Source organism: Coregonus clupeaformis, chromosome 27 (assembly GCF_020615455.1).
Source record: "Coregonus clupeaformis isolate EN_2021a chromosome 27, ASM2061545v1, whole genome shotgun sequence".
NCBI lineage: Eukaryota > Metazoa > Chordata > Actinopteri > Salmoniformes > Salmonidae > Coregonus > Coregonus clupeaformis.
In genome coordinates, this window is record NC_059218.1 from 35735992 (window position 1) to 35759291 (window position 23300).

Below are 23300 nucleotides of genomic sequence, written 5' to 3' on the forward strand. Positions count from 1 at the left end.
CTAAAAGATACCAAAAATCAACGTAAGCTAAATATGATATAGCTAAATATGATATGGCTATCCATGGTACTGGTGTGTGTGTGTGTGTTTGTGTGTGTGTGTGTGTGTGTGCAAGTAGAAAAAAACATGTTGACTCACCCTACTAGTAGAGAAACGCCAATGCCATCCTCCTCTCCTTCATGTTGATGAAACGGTCTATGACTCATACAGCACACGCTTTTAGTTTTTGTTGTCCTAGGCTACCTGGCTAAAATGCTTGCTCGCTAGCCTAACTTCCATTCATGGGCAACGATGCACCAGGCCAGCTAGTTAACATTAGCCTACTACATCTACAGTAGCTTTTGTTACTTTGTATTTTTCTTTCAAGCATTCGGACGGGAGATGAGTGTTACAAATTGGAGTCATGCACACTGTAGGGAGGCCAGGTGTCCATATTAGGCTTATGGTTCTAATTATTTTTTTTCTGTCAAATAATGTCTCACCATTATTTCTCACCTTTATTTCTCATGAGTGTTCATGTTGATCAATATTTTGGCTATGCTGGCCTATTGTAAATTATAAAATAAATGTCTGATTAATACATACAATTCTGAGCATAGTCATTTATAATGCTAATACAGAGGGACCAATAAATTGTCCAGCACACCTATTGTATGCTGTTTTCATGTGCATTTCCTGATGTTTAAGGTGACTCAGGCTTTAATAATTATTGTGAAGAAGTGTATCAGTGAACTGTATTCTGTAATTAGTCACAAAACAATAGAAAAGCAATTGTGTATTGCTGCTGTTTGTCTGATATCCAACAGTCCATGATCAACTCTGTTGACCATGAGAGGAATTTGCAGAGAAAATGGGGTGAGGTATACTATTTAGGCTTGGAATGACTTGTGGCCCATTGTTTACCTGGGGCCTGTTGCACAAAAGTAGAATTAAGACATCCGGGATAAATGACTCAGCTGAGCTCAATGAAGCCAAAACATGTGCGTCCAGGCTTAATTGGTTGCACAAAGACCAAGCCAGGATGAGCAGACACGGATTCATTAAGCCAGGTGAAACCAATCCTGGATAGGTGCGCGCTCACGGCTCACTCAAATAGACCCCGCCACAGATTACAGATTAACTGATTTACCATGGCAACTAGAGCCGCGTACTTTTCCCCGTCGGAAGCACAAATCCTCATGGAGGCATACGAGGAGGTAAAAGATATAATTAAGAAGAAAGGCAACACCGCCACAGTGATAAAGCAAAGAGAAAAAAGCGTGGCAAAGTATTGCAGACCGCCTGAATGCGTAAGTAGTGCACAATTACACACTCACCGCTCCGCTGAAACATCACAATTACAATTCAAATATTTAATTCACATCTCCAAAAAATGCAGTTGTACTGTAATTATGAAACGGTTAAATTTTTAATTGAAATGCACTGCAGATATGAGTGAAATTGTGTAAAGTAACTCCATCACACTGTATAAAGCTATGATAAATTTTTTGATATTTTTACTGAAAACAAGACAAAAATACCAAGTAATTTTTTGCAGTGTGACTCCATTAAATGTGTGTGTGTGTAGATTAAACATGAACGGGCCAAAACGGACATGGCAGCAGGTCAAAATCAAATACAAGAACATTCTGCAGAATGGTATGGTCCCTGACTAATATTTAACAAAGCACAAGCATATATTGTACCCAGAAGGTGCCTGCTCACACATTGTCTGTACTGTTTTAGCAGTGAAAAAGAATACCCACAGACAAGGCACGGGTGGTGGGTCACCAAAGGCTGACCTTACCCCAGCAGAGGACATGGCCTTGGAGCTAAATAAAGGCAGGCCCCGTCTTAGAGGGGATCCCTGGGGGAAAGAGACGAGCATAGGTTCCTCCCAAGATGCCACCCGCTTCATTCAAGGTATGTCCTTCCATCTCTACATGGGATACAAAAAAAAAGATGGAAAATCTTGCACTGGAGTCCGAAATAAAAAGAGGACAATTAGGAAACTGGACCTTGAAATAAAAAAACTTGAGAGGGAGGTGAGATATGCCTTCAATGTACACTGTATGCTAACTGTAACACAAATGTATTAATCATTATTTTTCTTTCCTCCCCCCAGCTCCAAGAAGATGACACAGCTCAAAATAAAAATTAGGTATATTCTCGTAAAGTCAAGTGAGCCATGACATATGAGCTCTTATTGTGAGCACACAGGACGGTGGCATCTTTCTAAGTTTTTTTTTATTTTCCCAGCAATCAGTACAACCAAGTCATCGTTATAAGGCATCGCCCTCTTTTGCCCACCCCCCCAGCACCAGGTGTGGCCACTAGCCTATATGAAGGCCCAAAATTGTGTGTTCCTTTCTGCTCTGACAATGGCATGCCCATTCGTGCAGAGATGTGGTGGATGAAGAAGCACTTGTGCTGAGGAGAGCCTTCAGGCGAGAAAGGGTCTTCAGGGACCGGTTGGACCCACTGGCCTTCCCTGATGACCATCTATATGAAAGATACAGGTTTTCTGCAGATGGCATCAGGTATCTATGCAGACTACTGGGTCCCAGGATTAAGCACCGCACTGCACGGAGCCATGCACTGAGTGTGGAGCAAATGGTTTGTGTGGCCTTGCGCTTTTTTGCTAGTGGAGCCTTCCTGTACTCAGTGGGGGATGCAGATCAGCTGAACAAGGCCACAATTTGCCGCACAATAAGGAGTGTGTGTCTGGCTATCAAAGCATTAGCAGATGTCTTCATCTCCTTCCCTGGCCACAGAAGACTCTGTGACATCAAAGAGGAGTTCTATAGGATTGCAGGTAAGAGGATCTACAAATTACAGGACAACTGTTAACACATAGTAGGATACTCATTACTTTGTGTGACAGGTTTCCCCAATGTCATTGGTGCAGTGGACTGCACACACATAAGGATAAAAGCCCCCTCAGGTGCCCATGAGGCCGATTTTGTGAATAGGAAATCCTTTCACAGCATTAATGTTCAGGTGAACATAACTTTTTGATATTGTCCATTGACGAACACTCTGCATTGCCAGTGATGTGCATTGATTGGTGTAATATTCCTCATCTTATGATTTCAGATGGTCTGCAATGCTGACTGTGTGATCAGCAATGTTGTGGCAAAATGGCCTGGCTCAGTCCATGACTCCAGAATCTTTCGGGCCTCTGAAATCTATCAGTGCCTATCACAAGGTAAGCCACACAACCCCTATTTATAACCATCATGGCTGTGTCAAGAATATCACTGTGTTTATGAGGTAGTAATGATGAGATTTTGTGTTGACAGGTGAATTCTCTGGTGTGTTGCTGGGAGACAGGGGGTATGGCTGCCAGCCTTTTCTCCTGACACCTTTCACAGACCCCCAGGAAGCACAGCAGGCCTACAACCATGCCCATGCCAGGACCAGGGCCAGAGTTGAAATGACCTTTGGCCTCCTGAAGGCACGCTTTCACTGCCTTCACAAATTAAGGGTCAGCCCTGTTAGGGCATGTGATATTACTGTGGCTTGTGCTGTCCTCCACAATGTGGCCTGCCTGAGGAAGGAGAGGGCCCCCAGAGTGCCACCAGCCATGGACTGGGACAATCCGGCAATCTTCCCTGATGACGACAGTGGTCGGCTGCTGAGGGACCAATATGTGTTGAATTATTTTAGTTAGTATGTGTGCTTTCAATTTTGGTTAAATATGTCCTGCGGTGGCAGAGGAATTTGGGTTTTTTTGGGGTTAGTTTTTTTACGAATTTGGCCTCTTATGATGTTTGTGCGGTATACTGTGTGTAATACAAGGCTGCAGGGAGGCTACTGCATCCATTCATTTGTCTGTTCAGTTGATGTGTATGGATTTGTCCTGCATTTATTTTAGTGTGCAGACATGCAGGGTGTGTTATATACAGACCTTTGAATGTGTATGTATCATTTTGTATAATATGCTTGGATTCTGTGCTTTCCATCTTGTAGAGTCACTGTGACTTCAGTTTCGAAAGGAGCTGATGGTTTACCTGCTTTGTTTTGTCCTTATTCAATAAAGGAACATAATGTTACACATTGTGTTTTTATATTCATATGGAATGTGTATTTGTTTATATGACAGAGTACTAGGGCCACACTGAAGAAAAAGGATAAAGTCATAAATTTATGAGGCTGGTTCTTTCTGCAGAACAGCTACATATTGTTTTTACAGTTTTGATACTTATGACAATGTGATACTTAATATTCTGGCACATCAGCATGTCTTTGTTTATGAAACCATACTGAAGTACAATTTCACGAAATGCCCCACATCTGTCATTTTAACAACTGTCCTCCTTTAAAACAACTGGTTACAATATTATGACTTGTGTTTTTTTTCCCCTCTGTGGCCCCTAATATTCTATCATTTTATATATAGCCTTATAGTCTATGGGAAACTGTAAATTATCTAATGATAGCAACATCATCTAAAAATCATTTTTTATCCAAAATCATTGAAATTAATGATCACAAACGTTTAAATAATGACAGTGGGTCTAGTTATATGTGATAACAATGTATAGTGAGCAGTGAAATAACTATTGGTTTCCATTTGTGGTGACTGCTGACTGACATTAGGGATGAGATTAAATAGATCCTGGAATTTAGCCTGGTCTGGAGCAGGCTAGCTCCACAGAATAAATCTCCATGGTAATTTATACCATAACATATCCTCCTGCCCCCTATCCATCTTTAGTGCAACCGGATTACGGATCAATTGAGCCAGGATCACCAAGATATCCTGGCTTAATCCCTTATCCTAGTTTTGTGCAACAGGCCCCAGGTCATCAATGACGTGGCCTATTGTTTACCTTGTTACCTGGCAACGACCAAAAGGGTGTTTCAATGAGCTGTTAGTCAAGGCAATCCCATGAATATAATCTCCCCGCCCATTTAGCCTGTTATTTCAGGCTTCCTCATAGTTAGAGATGAGCATTCTGAGCATTGTAATAGTGTACAAATATTATGGGTGATGTTTTGGTCATTCAAAAATATTTTTACTTGGGAAATAGGATGACTGTGCAGGACCTTTAATACATGTGAGTGATGGGAAAAAAAGTATCCTCAGCTACAATTATTTGAATAATTCAATGGCTGTTTTGTGCACAATGATGATGATTAAAGTGTCTTATTAGGAATGTTCCAATCTGACTTCTCTATGTGGCCATCTATGGATTGTCTTTGTGGGCCGGGCGTCAGTTAAACTGCAGTACCGAAGCAAAACTGTAGGAGCAGTCGAAACCGTGCTTCTATACCAGAACCCTGGTTGAGAGCTGTATTTATTTATTTCACCTTTATTTAACCAGGTAAGCCAGTTGAGAACAAGTTCTCATTTACAACTGCAACCTGGCCAAGATAAAGCAAAGCAGTGCTATAAAAACAACAACGCAGAGTTACATATGGGGTAAAACAAAACATAAAGTCAAAAATACAACAGAAAATATATATACAGTGTGTGCAAATGTAGCAAGTTATGGAGGTAAGGCAATAAATAGGCTATAGTGCAAAATAATTACAATTAGTATTAACACTGGAATGATAGATGTGCAAGAGATGATGTGCAAATAGAGATACTGGGGTGCAAATGAGCAAAATAAATAATATAGGGATGAGGTAGTTGGGTGGGCTAATTTCAGATGGGCTGTGTACAGGTGCAGTGATCGGTAAGGTGCTCTGACAACTGATGCTTAAAGTTAGTGAGGGAGATAAGAGTCTCCAGCTTCAGAGATTTTTGCAGTTCGTTCCAGTCATTGGCAGCAGAGAACTGGAAGGAATGGCGGCCAAAGGAGGTGTTGGCTTTGGGGATGACCAGTGATATATACCTGCTGGAGCTCATACTACGGGTGGGTGTTGCTAAGGTGACCAATGAGCTAAGATAAGGCAGGGATTTGCCTAGCAGTGATTTATAGATGGCTTGGAACCAGTGGGTTTGGCGACGAATATGTAGTGAGGACCAGCCAACAAGAGCGTACAGGTCACAGTGGTGGGTAGTATATGGGGCTGTGATAGACTACATCCAATTTACTGAGTAGAGTGTTGGAGGCTATTTTGTAAATGACATCGCCGAAGTCAAGGATCGGTAGGATAGTCAGTTTTACGAGGGCATGTTTGGCAGCATGAGTGAAGGAGGCTTTGTTGCGAAATAGGAAACCGATTCTAGATTTAACTTTGGATTGGAGATTCTTAACGTGAGTCTGGAAGGAGAGTTTACAGTCTAACCAGACACCTAGGTATTTGTAGTTGTCCACATACTCTAGGTCAGACCCGTCGAGAGTAGTGATTCTAGTCGGGTGGGCGGGTGCCAGCAGCGTTCGATTGAAGAGCATGCATTTAGTTTTACTAGTGTTTAAGAGCAGTTGGAGGCTACTGAAGGAGTGTTGTATGGCATTGAAGCTCGTTTGGAGGTTTGTTAACACAGTGTCCAATGAAGGGCCAGATGTATACAAAATGGTGTCGTCTGCGTAGAGGTGGATCTGAGAGAATGATATCATAGAGAATGATAGAGGCCTCTAGTGGCCAAAAGGCCATTTTAGCATGGGCAGCGCCATTGATAGCTTCCACAATTTTAAAGTAGTCAAAGTAGTCAACTGAGTGGGGATTCCTATGGGTTGTAGCGGCAATGGCGCTGCCCATGCTTTCACTGATGCTACAATGGCTGTAGCTCCTCCAGTGACAGGCATGAGGCAAGAGGTCTTGATTTGAATACAGGGCTTTAATGATGGTCAACCCGTGAGAACTGGTTTAAAGAAAGAAAAAATACATTAACAAAATAATGCCATATGCATGTCTCACACATCTGGCGTTATAATCAAGCTCATACAGCTAGACACTTTATGTGTATTTTACACCAAAAAATGACGCACGTAAACACAAACACCCTCATAGCAAAATAAATAGTCAACAAACCTCATTGCTGCTTATCACACAGAGGTGCTAAACATCCTTTTAAATGTCCTTTATCTTCTTCTGTATACTTTCTTTGTAAGTATGCACTTAAACACGATAACAGTGGAAAAATAATTCGCTTTTGGCGGTAAAGTTTCCTCGGTGCGTCGCTAAAGGCGCTCGGGTGACAACACTCGGGCGGAACCAATAATTAGCTCCGTCTTGCTGTAAACGTACAATTCAGAAGAAATTAAATAATAAAAAGTGCAAATACATGAAATAAACTGGCGACAGAGGCAGTTACACTCCCACCAAATCACAAGTGATTTCTTAAAACTTGGAGACAAACCTACTGCATGAATAAATAAAATGAAACTCTGTCCTAATAAACAACTAATAAACTGTGTGTGAGTGTATGATAGAACCATCAGTCTGCTTCTAGCAATGTAACTGTTTTCTGAATGGGTCTCTCCAGGTAAACAGGTTTGGCTGTACGCTTTCCTCTTCCATCCAGGGAGGAGTCACTGATGAGTAACTTGAGTCTCCTCACTCTTTCATCACTTCCAGGATAGACCTCGATGACTCTTGCTAGCTTCCATTGGTTTCGTGGTGTGGCAGCATCTTGTAACAGAACAATGTCACCGACCTTTGCATTTCTGCGATCTTTGGTCCACTTCTGTCTGTGTTGGAGATTCAGGAGATACTCTTTTTTCCATCGTACCCAAAAGTTGTTGGTTAAGAGTTGAACTCTGCGCCATCTTTTGCGGAGGTAGAGATCCTCCTTGACAAACTTTCCAGGAGGAGGGAGAATGATTGTGGATTTCATGGTCAAGATGTGGTTTGGTGTCAAGGGCTCTGGACTGGTAGAATCGTTCAGCTGATCAGTGGTTAGAGGTCTGCTATTCACAACCGCCATAACCTCATATAGAAATGTTCGTAGGGGAAGAGGAGTCAAGTTGTCTGGACGACTGTTCTAGAATGGACGCCAGGACACTTCTGATAGTGCGGATTTGTCTTTCCCAGACTCCACCCATATGACTTGAGGCAGGGGTGTTCATGATGAACTCGCAGCCCAAATCTTTGAGCTCTTCTTGATCCATCTCTTTCAGTGCTTCAATGAACTCACGCCTTGCTCCGACAAAGTTTGTCCCTTGATCACACCTTATCTGCCTTACTGATCCACGAATGGCGATGAATGAACGCAGAGCATTGATAAAGGCATCTGAGGTCAAGTCATCAAGTGCTTCAATGTGAACTCCTCTTGAACACATGCAGGTGAGCAACAGCCCATAACGCTTTAGCTCCTTTCTTCCTTCCTTAATGTGAAATGGTCCGAAGCAGTCCATTCCACAGTAAGTGAATGGAGCAGTTGTTTCCATCCGCTCTTCTGGAAGGTCTGCCATCCTTTGTTGCTCTGTGCATCTTCGGAACCTTCTGCAACTTGTGCACTTGTGAATATGGGATGAAACAAGCTTGCTGCAACCCAGGATCCATATGCCATTGGATCGGAGTTCATTTATAGTCATTCCTCGACCTTGATGGTACACTCTCTCATGATAGTGCTTGACGAGCAATGCAGAAACATGACCGTCTCTAGGACGTACTGCTGGATGCCTCACATGTGGATGTAGGGCAGCATTAGCTAAGCGGCCTCCATCTCTGATTACACCTTGATCATCCAGGAACGGACATAGTTTGTGCAACTGGTTGGCTTTGTCTTTGACCTTTGTCTCCTTATGATGTCTAAGGCGTTGAATTTCTTGAGAGAGAGTTGCTTCCTGGACCATCTTGATTATGGTCAGCTCCGCCTCTTTCCTTTCCTCCAAGTTCGAGGCCTCACAGGACTTTGGCTTGAGACCTTTGATTTCCTTAGCACGGCGCTTGAGTCTGGCAACAGCCTTCACCATTCTTGCCCAGTCTGAGAACTTGTGTAGACGATCTAAAATTGTTTTTGCTTCTTCTGCCTGAGTGTCATGAACCTGAGCTTTCTTGACCTCTGGGTCACTGCTCTCGATCTCTCCCACCATGACAACTCCAGTTGGTAGCTCTTTTGCCAAAGAAGGTCTGGACCTGTGAACCAGTTAGAAGCTGTGAGTTGTTCTGCTGTGACACCCCTTGAGGCGTGGTCAGCTGGGTCATCTTCTGAAGCCCTTTCTACAAAATCAGATTCCAACACCTTGATGACGTCTGTTGGAAGGACTACTTCTTTGATCTGTGTTCTACAGACATAGTGCACTTCGTTTGGGAGATTTGGAAGAACTGATGTCACTTGCGTCACAATGACTTGATGGCTTATTCCAAAGGCATCTCCAAAGTCAAGACATGGGTTGCCATAGCCGACTACACTCCAACCCAAGTCTGTTCTCTGAGCAAAGGGCTCATTTTCTTCTCCAGCAACCACTTGTCTTGGTACAAGAGCTTGAGGACAGTTGTAGCCAATTAGTAGGCCGATGTCACAGCTCTGCAGAGGAGCAATTTCATCTGCAATGTGCTCAAGATGAGACCATGCCTTGGCAGTCTCTGGTGTGGGAATATGATCTCTGTTTGCAGGGATGAATTCTCTTGAGTAAGTTACTGGCAGATAGATTATCTTATCGGAGTAGAATCCTCTTATTTGTAGATCAGTCAGCCTTCTGCTAGGCACCACTGTATTTCTTGAAGCCATTGTGGAGAGCTTTAACTGGACTGGTTCATTTTTAGTGTGAAGCACCTTTGCTGTCTCTTCAAGGATGAAGGTCGTGTCACTCTGTGTATCGAGAAGAGCGTACACAAGAACTTCATGATTTGGCTTACTTGTAGTGGACAACCACACAGGAATGACTGAGGATGTATGGGTGCCTTTAACATTCTGGATAACTCTGTTAGATGTTACCTCGCGTGGTGGTTTTGTCGCCCTCTCTTGTGAACGATCTGTCGTTCCTTCTCTTGACTTGTCACTCTCCATTTCTCCATCAGTCCTTGTTGACATTCCTCTTTCTTTGCTGCGATTATCGTGTAGGCAGGTTGGATGTCCTTTCTCACAAGTATCACAGATCCTTCTATTTTCCCACTCCTTTGAGCGATGGCCAGGCTTCAGACAGCAAAAGCACAACTTCATCCCTTGAACAAACTTGACTCGCTCAGAGATGGTTTTATTCATACATTTCCAACACTTGTGTAGACTGTGACCTGACTTCTCACAAAAAACACAGCTTGTGGAGGAAGCTTTTTCATCTGAGTTAGTTGCTAGTACCTTTGCTCCGAAAGCTCTGTTCTTTAAAACCTTGATCTGCTCACCTTCAGCAGGTTTCAGAGCATGGAGAGATGTTATTGGGTTATTTGCAATCTTAGCTTCACGTGTGAGAAACTTTACAAACTGCTGGAAGCTTGGGAATGTGTGACTTTCTTCCTCCACTTCTATGACCTTTCTGTTCCATCTCGAGGTCAGCCAGTCTGGAAGCTTTGCAAGTAACTTCTGGTTCTCATTGCAGTCATTAAGTACTTCGAGGCCTCTGATCTGAGTCATAGCAGCCTCACAGCTCCGAAGAAAATCAGCAAACTCTTGAAGTTCGATACTGCCTTTGGAGCTTATCTTGGGCCATGCCTCCAGCTTATCTCTGAATGCTTTGGCTATGAGGAATGGATTTCCATATCTTTCCTCGAGAATCCTCCATGCTGCGTGATAGGCTGACTCTGAACCAAGCAGGAAGTAGCTCTCTATAGCCTTTTTAGCAGGTCCACCCACATACTTTCGCAAGTAATATATATTTTCTTCGGCTGGAATGTTTTTCCGATCAATGAGTGTCTGAAATGAAACCTTCCAGTCATTGAATCTGAGTGGGTCGCCATTGAATATTGTTGGTTCGGGTATAGGAAGACGACCTGCACTGATGGACTCTGCAAGTGCTCTAACAAGAGCTGCTGTGCTGTCATCCTGCTTTGAATGTGCCCGGTCTTGTGGTGAAGAATGGTGCTGCAACAGATTATTTTCATGTTTAACTTCTTCCTTTTCCTTCATACAGACACTTTGATGGAGTAGACTGCTTATTTCTTTATCTGAGCACTCACTCTGATCATACACTCGCTGACGTGCCTTAGCAGCCTTTAACTTTTTAACTGTCTCTAGTCGCTCCAGTTGTCTCCGCTTTGCATCTAGCACCTTTTGTCTCTCTGCAGCTTCAGCTTCAAGCCTTTCCAATTCCTCAATGCAACACTCTTGTTCTAGTAGTACTTCTAGAATAGCTTCATTGGCAGCAACTTCAGCAGCGGCATCTTGTCTGCTAACAGAAATCCGACTTGAATGTCTGGAGCTGCTTTGAGCATGAGAGGACTTAGTGCATTGGGATTTGATACTTATCTTGTCTGAGGCTACAGACTTGAATATAGACGATGTCGCCCTGTTGCCTCGTTATTCATCTCCTCCACCGTTATCTGCTGTCTCCAAACGATCTTTTGCAGTTTGGATGATCTTCCTGGTTACTGCATCACAGGTGTCAATTCTGCGACGTGTGTCATGGTCAGGGTTGTCTATGCGCCTTAACTCATCATAAGCAATGTTCAGATTCTCTGAGGCAGCACTTATTTTGCTTATATGTTCATGTAGCAGGTTGTTTGAGCATTGTCCACTCAAAGCTTGCTTGGCGTCTTTAGCAATAGCCTTCCACTCCTCATAGCTCACAGTGAAACGGTGAGCAAATCTTCTTATTTGCTCATTGTACAGTTCTTGGCCCTTTTCTGTTAACTTTCAGTCTCTTTGGCTTCTTCGTGGTTCTTGTGAGGAAGTGTGGTCATTAGCTCTTGTGCCTTTAGTAGCCTGTGATTGCATGTCTATGCACTGCTGCTCTATACTTTCACCTACATTAACCTGCTTTCTCCCAGAGGTAAGACTAGGCTCTGACATTGTTACTTGGTGTACTTAAATTTGGGTTAAATCTAATTTGGCCTGTAGCTAAGTGATTCAGCTCCCATTAGCTATTCACATTTATACTATTTTTACCACTAATATTATTTTTAAAAACATATTCACATCTACTTCACACAAATCAATATCACGTTGTTCTATGAAACGCAAAATTCAGTCTCTTGGTTGTAGCTTAGTTAACACTTAAACATACACACAACTATACCGTATGAATATGAAGGCAAAAATGTGTCAGTCTCTTGTGGGAAATAGTTTAAGCTTCTTTGCATCAGCTGGATTCATGGTAAGGCGCCTGGATTCTTCCGTGGATGCTGCGGCTGTGTAAATGTCAGGAGCAGATGCACACTCTTGGATGTAGAGATGTCCCTTCTTGTCCATGGATCACGGCTCTTTGGTACTGTCTTCCTCGTCTACTCATGCAGAGCAGATGAGTTCTCACTGTAGCTCCTCCAGTGACAGGCATGAGGCAAGAGGTCTTGATTTGAATACAGGGGCTTTAATGCTGGTCAACCCGTGAGAACTGGTTTAAAGAAAGAAAAAATACATTAACAAAATAATGCCATATGCATGTCTCACACATCTGGCGTTATAATCAAGCTCATACAGCTAGACACTTTATGTGTATTTTACACCAAAAAATGACGCACGTAAACACAAACACCCTCATAGCAAAATAAATAGTCAACAAACCTCATTGCTGCTTATCACACAGAGGTGCTAAACATCCTTTTAAATGTCCTTTATCTTCTTCTGTATACTTTCTTTGTAAGTATGCACTTAAACACGATAACAGTGGAAAAATAATTCGCTTTTGGCGGTAAAGTTTCCTCGGTGCGTCGCTAAAGGCGCTCGGGTGACAACACTCGGGCGGAACCAATAATTAGCTCCGTCTTGCTGTAAACGTACAATTCAGAAGAAATTAAATAATAAAAAGTGCAAATACATGAAATAAACTGGCGACAGAGGCAGTTACAATGGCACATATATAAAGATGAGTCGTCCTTTGTAGCTCAGTTGGTAGAGCATGGCGTTTGCAACGCCAGGGTTGTGGGTTCGTTTCCCACGGGGGACCAGTATGAAGAAGAAAAAAATGTTATGCACTAACTGTAAGTCGCTCGAGCGTCTGCTAAATGACTAAAATGTAAATGTAAAATGAGTCCTATCTATCTCTGTGTATGAAACCAATCGGTATTTTAAGCAAAGCGCTTAACTGTGCCAGCCAGCTCTTAATTTCTATTCAGTTGGACTCGCCATAAATTCAGCATCTGAACTTTGTGCAAGTAACCTAACCTCTCCCATTTTAGATAAGAATAATCATATGATATGACCTCTGCCTCACATTTTTTCATATGTGGGTGTCTGATCAAAGATTACACAACATCTGTCAGAGTGACAGTGCACATTCCTTTGTTTGCAAAAGTAGCCAATAAGGCTAGACTTTCCTCTAGATCAGCTTCCTCTACACCCAGATCAGCGTACACGTCAGCCTAGTACAACCACAGCGCAGTTCATTACATTATTTAAACCGAAGTTGGGCTAAATTAACTAATTCCTTTACAGAAAGAAAGATTTGGAGAGCAAAGGAAATGTCAAAAAAAGTGGCAGTAGTTACCGGTGCCAATAAAGGCATAGGACTTGCGATTGTGAGGGAGCTTTGCAAGGCAAAATTTTCCGGGGATGTTATTCTTACTGCTCGAAATGAGAAACTTGGAAATGAGGCAGTGAAGATGCTGAAGTCCGAAGGATTTGAAGTTGCTTACCACCACCTTGATATCTGCGACCAGGGCAGCGCCAAGCAACTGAGTAACTTTCTGCAGAAGAGTTATGGGGGTTTGGATGTGCTCATTAACAACGCTGGAATGGCCTTTACAAGTTCCGTACGGTAGCCTATTCTACTATTTTGGCGTCACTTGTCATGCAATTGTCACTGTTTTAGCTGATTGTAACATTAAGGGGTTTCGTGTAGGCGTGTTTTGCACCGACTGGAAGTGGATTGCGTTCGATTTGGAACCGGGCTGCCTCCCGGGCATGAGCCAGGTGCCCGCTCTGTCCGACCGCGAAGTCTGCTCAAAACAGAAGTGACTTCATTAAGCACGTGTAGTAATTAATAGGATTCTATGTTTTCGCATGCAAAAGTGATTGCTTTTGATAAAGACGATTTATCTGCCTTCCCAATTAAAACTAGTTAGAAAATTCAAACATGTATTTTATGGAAAAGACATGTATGTTTCTGGATGATGCACCATGCTGCCTTGTTGACAAAGTGACAGTGGCGCAGATTACTGTTCAATTTGAGAAGTGTGCTCCTCCCTACCCGCTTTCGCCTGGGACAGTGTTTAATAACTCCATCACTGTAGCCAGATAGTGAGAGGTTTGTGGGTTGATCTTGTGCCATGTTTAGCAACAATCAGCTATTCAATTTAAACTGCCTAGCAATGATAGTAGGGCTAGTTGATTGCAACTTTTGTGTAACATGAGTTATGATCCTATGTAGCAGTGTGATTGCATTAGAAAATTATGCTCTGAAAATATGATGTGAGTGAGGGTGACCTATATTGACATAGCCCCCCTCCCCCACTCTCTCTCTCTTGTAGAAAGCAATAATTGATCATCACATTTTTTCCCTAGATGATGCAACTGAGCCTTTTGGAGAACAGGCTGAGGTGACCATGCGCACCAACTTTTGGGGCACGCTGTGGGTGTGCCATGCTCTCCTACCCCTCCTCAGACCAAATGCCAGAGTGGTGAATGTCTCCAGCTTTGTTAGCAAGAAGGCTCTTGATACATGCAGCCCTCAACTACAAGCCAAGTATGACCTTCATTCTGTATTGAAAGCCCCATTCATGCTTAACTTCATTCTGAATTGTAATCTATTGGGGGAGAAATATACACTTATCTTTATACATCCGTCTAGCCGCAAACCTGACCAACTTGAATGAAAGCCAGATTCATCCCTTCAATAGCAGCTGTTGCATTAGCAGATATGAAGAACATTGTACTTAAGGCCACAACAGCAACATTTGAAAATCAAATCAGTTTATTATGTCAGTTGCAATTTTTATCCACACAAATGCTACTACAGATCATACACAACATTTTCAAATTAAACCATTACTGTGATCATCACATGCAGTCATAAACCACTGTATTACAAGGTCTTTTTTTCTGTTATGTCTTGAAGGTTCCGTGATACTGAGCTCTCTGAGGAGGAGCTGTGCTTGCTGATGGGGGAGTTTGTTATTGCCGCTCAGCAGGGAAACCATCAGGCCAATGGGTGGCCAAACACAGCCTATGGCACAACAAAGGTAGGGTTCTGTCTGTCCACACAACTATTAAGGGGAAAGGGCAAATGTGACCAACTGCCTCGATTTGGTCTTGAAATTTGTGTTTGTTTTTTTTACATTGGATAAAAGTAGCGACTCAGAGCTACAAAATGGTATATCATACACTGTAGTTGAGGAACAATGGGAAAGTAATTCTGCTTTGAAAGTTGATAAACTTGTAACCCCACTTTTAAGAAAATGAGCCTTGAATGTTTTGGTACTCCTACTGGATAGCTCCTCTTTGTCTAAACCTGTTCTGCATCGTTCACACCCTCTTAAGCTTTAGCCCCACCCATCTCTTTAAGGATTCATATGTGAGGCCATGTGCTAAACAAAGTGAGTAAGGTAGTGTAGTAAACAACCAAAGATTTCAAGACTAAAAGTGGTGAAAGTAGTAGCCTAGTATAAGGGGATAACTCCAGGTAAAAATGCACTTTATCTAGTCCTTGGCATATATCCTAATCTGACTTTGAAAGTGCCCAGATAAAAATATTGTATAAATATTATCAGATGATGCTTACCCAGACACTTGTCTAAATTGATGAGTCATGTGAAAGAAATGCTATAACTACCCCCCCCACCCCCCAGCCACATCTAGCTAAGTGGATGGCTCACTATTGTCTAGACATGTACTCATGTGCATGAAATACAATAGATGGCCGTAATCACCCCCCAGACACACCTGGCTAACTTGATGGGTCATGTAATCATTCTCTTATGAAGTGGAGTCTTTTGTTTCGACATGTAGCTAGCTAAACAATGAACCATAATCCCAACCCATAGCTACAGTAGACGGATTGTCATAGCTAGCCACTATGCATTAAATACTGGAGTATGAATCTGCAGGTAGCTAAAGCTAACCAACTAGGTTCAATGTTAGCTAGCTAGCTAACATTAGGCTATAACTAGCAATGCAAATAGCTTTCTGAGATACAAATAATATTACTACACAGATCATACACTTAACGTTAGCTAGTGAGCAAGCAAGTTAACATTTGCTAGCTAGTTAACAGTATGCTTTAACTTGCAATGAAAATCGACTTTCTGACAAAATTAGAAACGTTAAATATGTGAAAATGTAGCTAGACTCTTACCCGTATACATGGATGAACGCTTCACGGCAGCGTGTCTTTTCCGTTTGGTTTGTAGCTAGCTACAGCTTGTTTGGTCCGTTGTTGTGTTAAGTCACTCCGGTTCACACTGACCTTGTGCAGAAAAGTAGTCCATCACAACTATTTCCCACTGATCTTTGTTGTTAGCACCTGCTAAATTCTGGGCAGCGACGTTGTTGAGAGCAGTAGCAACACTTTTGCAGGTATCCATGGCTAACGTTATATCTTTCAAAAAAGCTGCGGTATCAAGGATTATCTACACATACTGAGAAGCTCATGTTATAGACAGAAGCGTGCTACATGGCAGACCATTCCGAACTCATCTTGCGGCATGTTCAGCCCATCCATTATCTCAGCCAATCATGGCTAGCGGGAAGGTTCCTGTCTTTTTCTGTGGCTAAACCAACTAGGCTCGTAATTTTAACAATTGTCTTCGTATTTACAGCTGGCATACAAGTTTCTTATTAAGGCACATGAAAGTTCACATGTTCCAAAAAGGCATAAAAACAAAAACGCATTTTGATAAAAAAAAAAAAAAGTATTTATTTCAAATGCCTCTCCTGTGAAGTAGTGACTTGCGACATACACCTAGCTTCTTGAAACAGGTGAACAAATGGCAGATTTATCATACTGTTTTTTTCACCTTTGTTTAGATTGGAGTGACTGTGCTGTCCAGGATTCAGGCTCATATTCTGACTAAAACCCGGGCAGCTGATGGAATCCTGCTCAACGCCTGCTGCCCTGGCTGGGTCCGCACTGACATGGCAGGCTCAAAGGCCCCCAAGAGCCCAGAGGAAGGAGCACAGACTCCTACCTATCTGGCACTTCTTCCTGAAGGGGCAAAGGAGCCACATGGACAGTTGGTGTGGGACAAGACCGTTCAGGAATGGTAGAGGGAAGGCAGCAGGAAGTTTACCTCATCTCAATCAGAGATTCTGCCAAATTCACATTGTAAAAGACTAATTGCAACAGAGGATGGTGGAGATATCATCTTTGCTTTTTTTCTTTATATGATTTAATGTGATTCATTTACATAAATAACACTCTGGAGTACTTTCCCTGTAATGAAGGCCTGTTATTCTTTCAAAAAAGTTTAATGATGTAAAGAAATAAAATAGTTCATAGTAATGCCTGAGACAGTGATTTACTGGAAACTCTTGTTCAAAGTTGTATCTTAGTTTATTGAATTGAGCCTCTAGGGCAGGGTATCCCCAACTGGTGGCCTGATTTTTATTTGGCCCCAACAGTTTTATTTTTTATTGTTGGACATGACTAAAAACACCAGCAAATCAGCTCTAAGTGATTTTAATTGTGGAAATCTGTTACAAAGTATTCCTACACATAATAGAGTGGTGTGTTTTATTTTATTTCATTTTTTATTTCACCTTTATTTAACCAGGTAAGCCAGTTGAGAACAAGTTCTCATTTACAACTGCGACCGGGCCAAGATAAAGCAAAGCAGTGCGATTTAAAAACAACAACACAGAGTTACATATGAGGTAAACAAAACAAAGTCAAAAATACAACAGAAAATATATATACAGTGTGTGCAAATGTAGGAAGTTATGGAGGTAAGGCAATAAATAGGCCATAGTGCAAAATAATTACAATTTAGTATTAACACTGGAATGATAGATGTGCAAGAGATGATGTGCAAATAGAGACACTGGGGTGCAAATGAGCAATATAAATAACAAAATGGGGATGAGGTAGTTGGGTGGGCTAATTACAGATGGGTTGTGTACAGGTGCAGTGATCGGTAAGGTGCTCTGACAACTGATGCTTAAAGTTAGTGAGGGAGATAAGAGTCTCCAGCTTCAGAGATTTTTGCAGTTCGTTCCAGTCATTGGCAGCAGAGAACTGGAAGGAATGGCGGCCAAAGGAGGTGTTGGCTTTGGGGATGACCAGTGAGATATACCTGCTGGATCGCATACTACGGGTGGGTGTTGCTATGGTGACCAATGAGCTAAGATAAGGCGGGGATTTGCCTAGCAGTGATCTATAGATGACCTGGAGCCAGTGGGTTTGGCAACGAATATGTAGTGAGGACCAGCCAACAAGAGCGTACAGGTCACAGTGGTAGGTAGTATATGGGGCTTTGGTGACAAAACGGATGGCACTGTGATAGACTACATCCAATTTGCTGAGTAGAGTGTTGGAGGCTATTTTGTAAATGACATCGCCGAAGTCAAGGATCGGTAGGATAGTCAGTTTTACGAGGGCATGTTTGGCAGCATGAGTGAAGGAGGCTTTGTTGCGAAATAGGAAGCCGATTCTAGATTTAACTTTGGATTGGAGATGCTTAATGTGAGTCTGGAAGGAGAGTTTACAGTCTAACCAGACACCTAGGTATTTGTAGTTGTCCATATGTGATCATAAACAAATGTAAGAAAGGTTTGAAATGATTATGTTTTATGTTATATCTGTTTGAGCTTCTTGTGATCAATTTGCAGTCTACAAATTATTTGTAATTATGTTCCTGCCCCCTGACCATCCGCCCACGGTTGAATCTAGTTAAGGGATGGGCAACTCCAGTCCATGGGGGCCGGAGTGGTGTCAGACTTTTTCTCCATCCCTAGCAAACACTGCTGATTAAACTAATTGCATTCTAAACTGAAGATCATGATTAGTTTATTATTGGAGTCAAGGTTTGTTAGCACGGGCTGGGGCAAAACTGTGACACCAATCTAGCCCCCGAGGACTAGAGTTGCCCTTCCCTGATCTAGTTAATGATGCTGTACGGGGCACCAAAGACCAATCAGAGACTCGCCTAGAATAATATTTTCTCAAAAGGCAGTCTTTTTATTTCTTACAGAAATGCTTCAAAATAATGTAATTATTAGATTAACTTTGGACAAATGTAGCATGTTGTAGAGACCTGGGTGTCTCTGCATTCAGGTGGAGAAAATAAAGTTGTTTTGTCATGTGTTCACCCCTGAGGATGAGAGAGACCCCTTTCATTCAAGCTAACTTATCCTCCTCTCCCTTATCCACTTGTATTGTGCAAATCACCTTCTAACTGGAGGAGTAGTATTCCTACCAGATGGAATGCACTGAGAAGAGGGAAACATGAAAAGAAGTGTGGCGCAGGTGTCTGCAAGCACAAAGACTCTCGCATGCACTCAACCTTGAGTGAGAGCCAACCAGCCCTATTACATTTGTAGTATCTGAACAGTTTATAATTTTGGCTGATGTTTGCAAATGGTGTGTTAGATCAACTTTACTCTGCCTTGCTGAAACATCTGGAAAGCATTACTATAGGGGCCCCCTGAAACAGAGGAGACTTGGATATGTGGAAGCCAGGGATTGGTCTATTCAAAACACCCATCTTATGTTACATAGGATATATACCAGGTTTTCAACAAAGGACGGGGAGAAAAATCATATTTGAGATTGGGCTAGTTGTTCTCCAGATTCTGCAGAAATCTGTAAATTGACGCTGAAATCTTTTGATATAATAAACCTTTATAATCAAAGTACAGTGTCAGCGGATTTCTTGTCAACACAGCGTATCAGCATCGTTGTTCGGCCACCACACATTGACCTGACATACCATAACATAAAGTAATTCAAGCTGCCTGTTGAGATGGTGACAAATTCAGAGTGCGAATTGAGACATGAGCCTCCCCAAATGCAACAAAGTCAAATTTAGTAATGCTAATTTAACCATTATCCTATTTGTTTAAAATGCAACGTGCACTGCTACAGTGGTAAATATTAAAATAAAAACATATTCCAAATGAAACGAACACCCCCACCTCTGTGTCCATAGCCACGGGAAGTAGGGGTGCTGCAGCACCGCCTGATAAATGTTAATCATTTTGCCAAAATGAGGCTATTAAAGCTTCTAAAACATTGCTGTGGATGAAGTTTTATCACAAGCACTTACAGTTGGGAAGGCTGCAATTTGGGCAGCATGTGCCCCAAATATAGAACAGCTTGTTGCGTTGTGGCCATAGATATAATCCATAGAAGGATTTTGGAACCTCTAACCCTGGCACTTTGACTGTTAAACTCATGGGTACACTAGCAATGGCTGCCAGTCCTAACTTGAATGGGAACTACCATCTATGGGGTATATTGCTATGGTTGGTATTCTACTGTATTCTAGTCAATGCCACTCCGACATTGCTCGTCCTAATATTTATATATTTCTTAATTCCATTCTTTTAGATTTGTGGGTATTTTTGTGAATTGTTAGATACTACTGCACTGTTGGAGCTAGGAACAAGCATTTCGCTACACCTGCAATAACATCTGCTAAATATGTGTATGTGACCAATAACATTTGATTTGATTACTATGGTTGGTTGCGACTGTCAGTTTGCCTTTCACAAATTTCAAAATACAATCGTGAGAAAAAGTAGGGCTACCGTTTGCAAAACAAATGCCTACTGCTGAAAATAGTAATCTGTCTGTAGAAGCACTTTTTTTTCTTCAATTTTGAGTGAACAGCACTGTTTTTCTAAGTATTCTGCCTAGTTTATCTTTAGATATTGGCATGATTGCATTGGCCATCACCAGTGAGTAGCCTATCTTCATCATTGGGTGTGTCAGTGTCACTGGAGAGTTTATTTTGAAGCCTATATATTATATATCAGGGTTTCCATTAGGAAAATTTGGCACCAGACAAGTGACAGGGAAGATTTTAATTTCATTGGACATTTGACAAATGTGCTGGTCATCCATATGCATTTGGTGCATAACCCATTTAGTGCGTCCACCAACGCAGCCAACGCCATCAATAAACAACGAGGGATATTGGCCAAATGAAGCACATTTACATGTCCTTAAAAACAGCCTATAACAAATTACAAAAACACTATTCCTTGTGTTTTGATGTGTAGTATATGCAGAACTTCATAGCCCATTGTTTTATAGTTTTTTACTTTTATTAAACAATAAGGGACAGTTCGAAATGTACTGGGGTACGGGGGGTGGTCCAAAATAAGGGAGGGTTGTCTAACTTATCTTTTTGGCTTTGGGGAGGGTTGTATGTTTTTTTTTTATTGGGCACAGGGGAGGGCATTGCTTTTTTTCACGGGTTTACATTCGCCCTTTTGTAGGTTTTACTATATAATTTCTTCCATCCTAGCCACATTTCCTTATCTGCTTGCATGTGCCACCCCTATATCAAGGTGTTTTGGTACTTCCCTTACATGCTGAATACACCAGCCACACGCGTGGTTGGCGAACCCTCAACTTTCTAGCCCGTAGCTCTGCGTGACATCGACTGTGCCACAAATGCATGCTGAAGTAGCAAAGTTGATATCCACATTTATAAACACAGGGTAGCTACAGTTATTGTTATTTGTGATCGTAAACATTATTTTGAGTTAATTCTAAGAGGGGGAGTACAAGGGGAGGGTCCTGTGAAAATATATGTTTTTTATGACACCTGGTATTGGACCAGCCCCCCTTCCCCCAGTAAATGTCGAATTGTCCCTAATTATCCACCTCATGGTTCAGCTGTCAGAGATTTGAACACTAAATGCATCAGGACATTGCATGCATAGGCCAAAAGGTTTAGGCGTCCACTGTGTGATGTTAATATAAAAATAACAAAATAGAAAGGAAGAGAAGCTTAGGCCTAGCCCCCGAGAGAGAGAGTAGCCTTGCTATTAAGAAAGGCCGCCGAAGGCAGACCTGGCTCTCAAGAGAAGACAGGCTATGTGCACACTGCCCACAAAATGAGGTGGAAACTGAGCTGTACTTCCTAACCTCCTGCCAAATGTATGACCATATTAGAGACACATATTCCTCAGATTACACAGACCGACAAAGAATTTGAAAACAAATCAAATTTTGATAAACTCCCATATCTATTGGGTGAAATACCCCAGTGAGCAATCACAGCAGCAAGATTTGTGACCTGTTGCCACAAGAAAATGGCAACCATTGAAGAACAAAAACCATTGTAAATACAACCCATGTTTATTTATTTTCGCTTTTTTTACTTTAACTATTTGCACATCTTTACAACACTTACATTTTAAATGTCTTTATTCTTTTGGAACTTGTGTGAGTGTAATATTTACTGTTCACTTTTTGTTTATTTCACTTTTGATTATCTATTTCACTTCCTTTGGCAATGTAAACATATGTTTCCCATGCCAATAAAGACCCTTGAACTGAAATTGAATTGTAGCCTCAGTGGCGCTGCCCATGCTGTCACAGATGCTATAATGGCACAGATATAAAGATGAGTCCTCTATCCATCTCTATGTATGAAACCAATCAGTATGTCAAGCAAAGCTCTTAACGCTGCCTGAAAATATTGAATGGCATGCTAACTGCTCCACTGACAACTGTCGTAGTAAATATATAATGTTATAGCTTGGTCTGACTAAAATCTTGTGCATGACCCATTTTGTGTTGGGCCTTTGTATTCAATACAATGCACAAAAGACTTCTATCTTGTCAGCCTTATCAGCAGGTGGCTAAGGACAACACCCACGCCATAGGTCTCTCAGTTCTTCCAACTCACGAGTTCTTGCTCTGAGGACACACACACACACACCCCCCACACCCCACACACACATACACACACACACACACACACACACACACACATACACACACATACACACACACACACACACACACACACACTACACACACACACACACACACACACACACACAGACACACACACACACAAAAATCCCCTTCTCTTAGGCTGAACATCTGAAGACAGAGAACCCGACTCAGAGCCAATGCAACAGTGACACTAGCCTGGAGGTGACCTCGCCCAACTCATCAGGACCAATCAGAAGATCAGAACTGCTAGATTCAACCTACTTCATTTTATTGTATAAAATGTCAGCACACAATGTTTAGGGGCTCTCTCTCAGATATCTCCCTACGAGATTGACGAACGGGTCCGTGCACGCTATTTACAGATATCTTTACCTCTGAATAAACTGCCTTATATTATACAATTATCCACCTTGTCCGAAAGTCTCTACTTGGTCTCCGTTCTCCAGTAAACTTGTGATCATCAACAAAATTGGTAGCAGAGGATGGTTTTCTAACTCTGAATTCGGTCCATAAAAGTTGATAGAGACAGGAGACAAG

At 42.0% G+C, this 23300-nt stretch overlaps 1 protein-coding gene across 1 annotated transcript; it reads left to right on the forward strand.

The window, feature by feature from the left end:
• The first annotated feature begins 13226 nt into the window (after window positions 1-13226).
• On the forward strand, window positions 13227-17351 carry LOC121541910 (carbonyl reductase [NADPH] 1). The gene is made up of 4 exons (XM_041851291.1): window positions 13227-13660; window positions 14417-14597; window positions 14970-15093; window positions 16877-17351. The coding sequence occupies exons 1-4, from the start codon at window positions 13375-13377 to the stop codon at window positions 17114-17116; spliced, it is 831 nt and encodes a 276-aa protein (XP_041707225.1). The 5' UTR covers window positions 13227-13374; the 3' UTR covers window positions 17117-17351.
• The last annotated feature ends 5949 nt before the right edge of the window (window positions 17352-23300 follow it).

Bases quoted from the DNA above. Each gene is read 5' to 3' on its own strand.
- LOC121541910 (XM_041851291.1), top strand. From the start codon at position 13,375: ATGTCAAAAAAAGTGGCAGTAGTTACCGGTGCCAATAAAGGCATAGGA. The intron at 13,661-14,416 runs GTTCCGTACGGT...TTTTTTCCCTAG, and splicing joins CGCTGGAATGGCCTTTACAA to ATGATGCAACTGAGCCTTTT. The intron at 14,598-14,969 runs GTATGACCTTCA...TATGTCTTGAAG, and splicing joins AGCCCTCAACTACAAGCCAA to GTTCCGTGATACTGAGCTCT.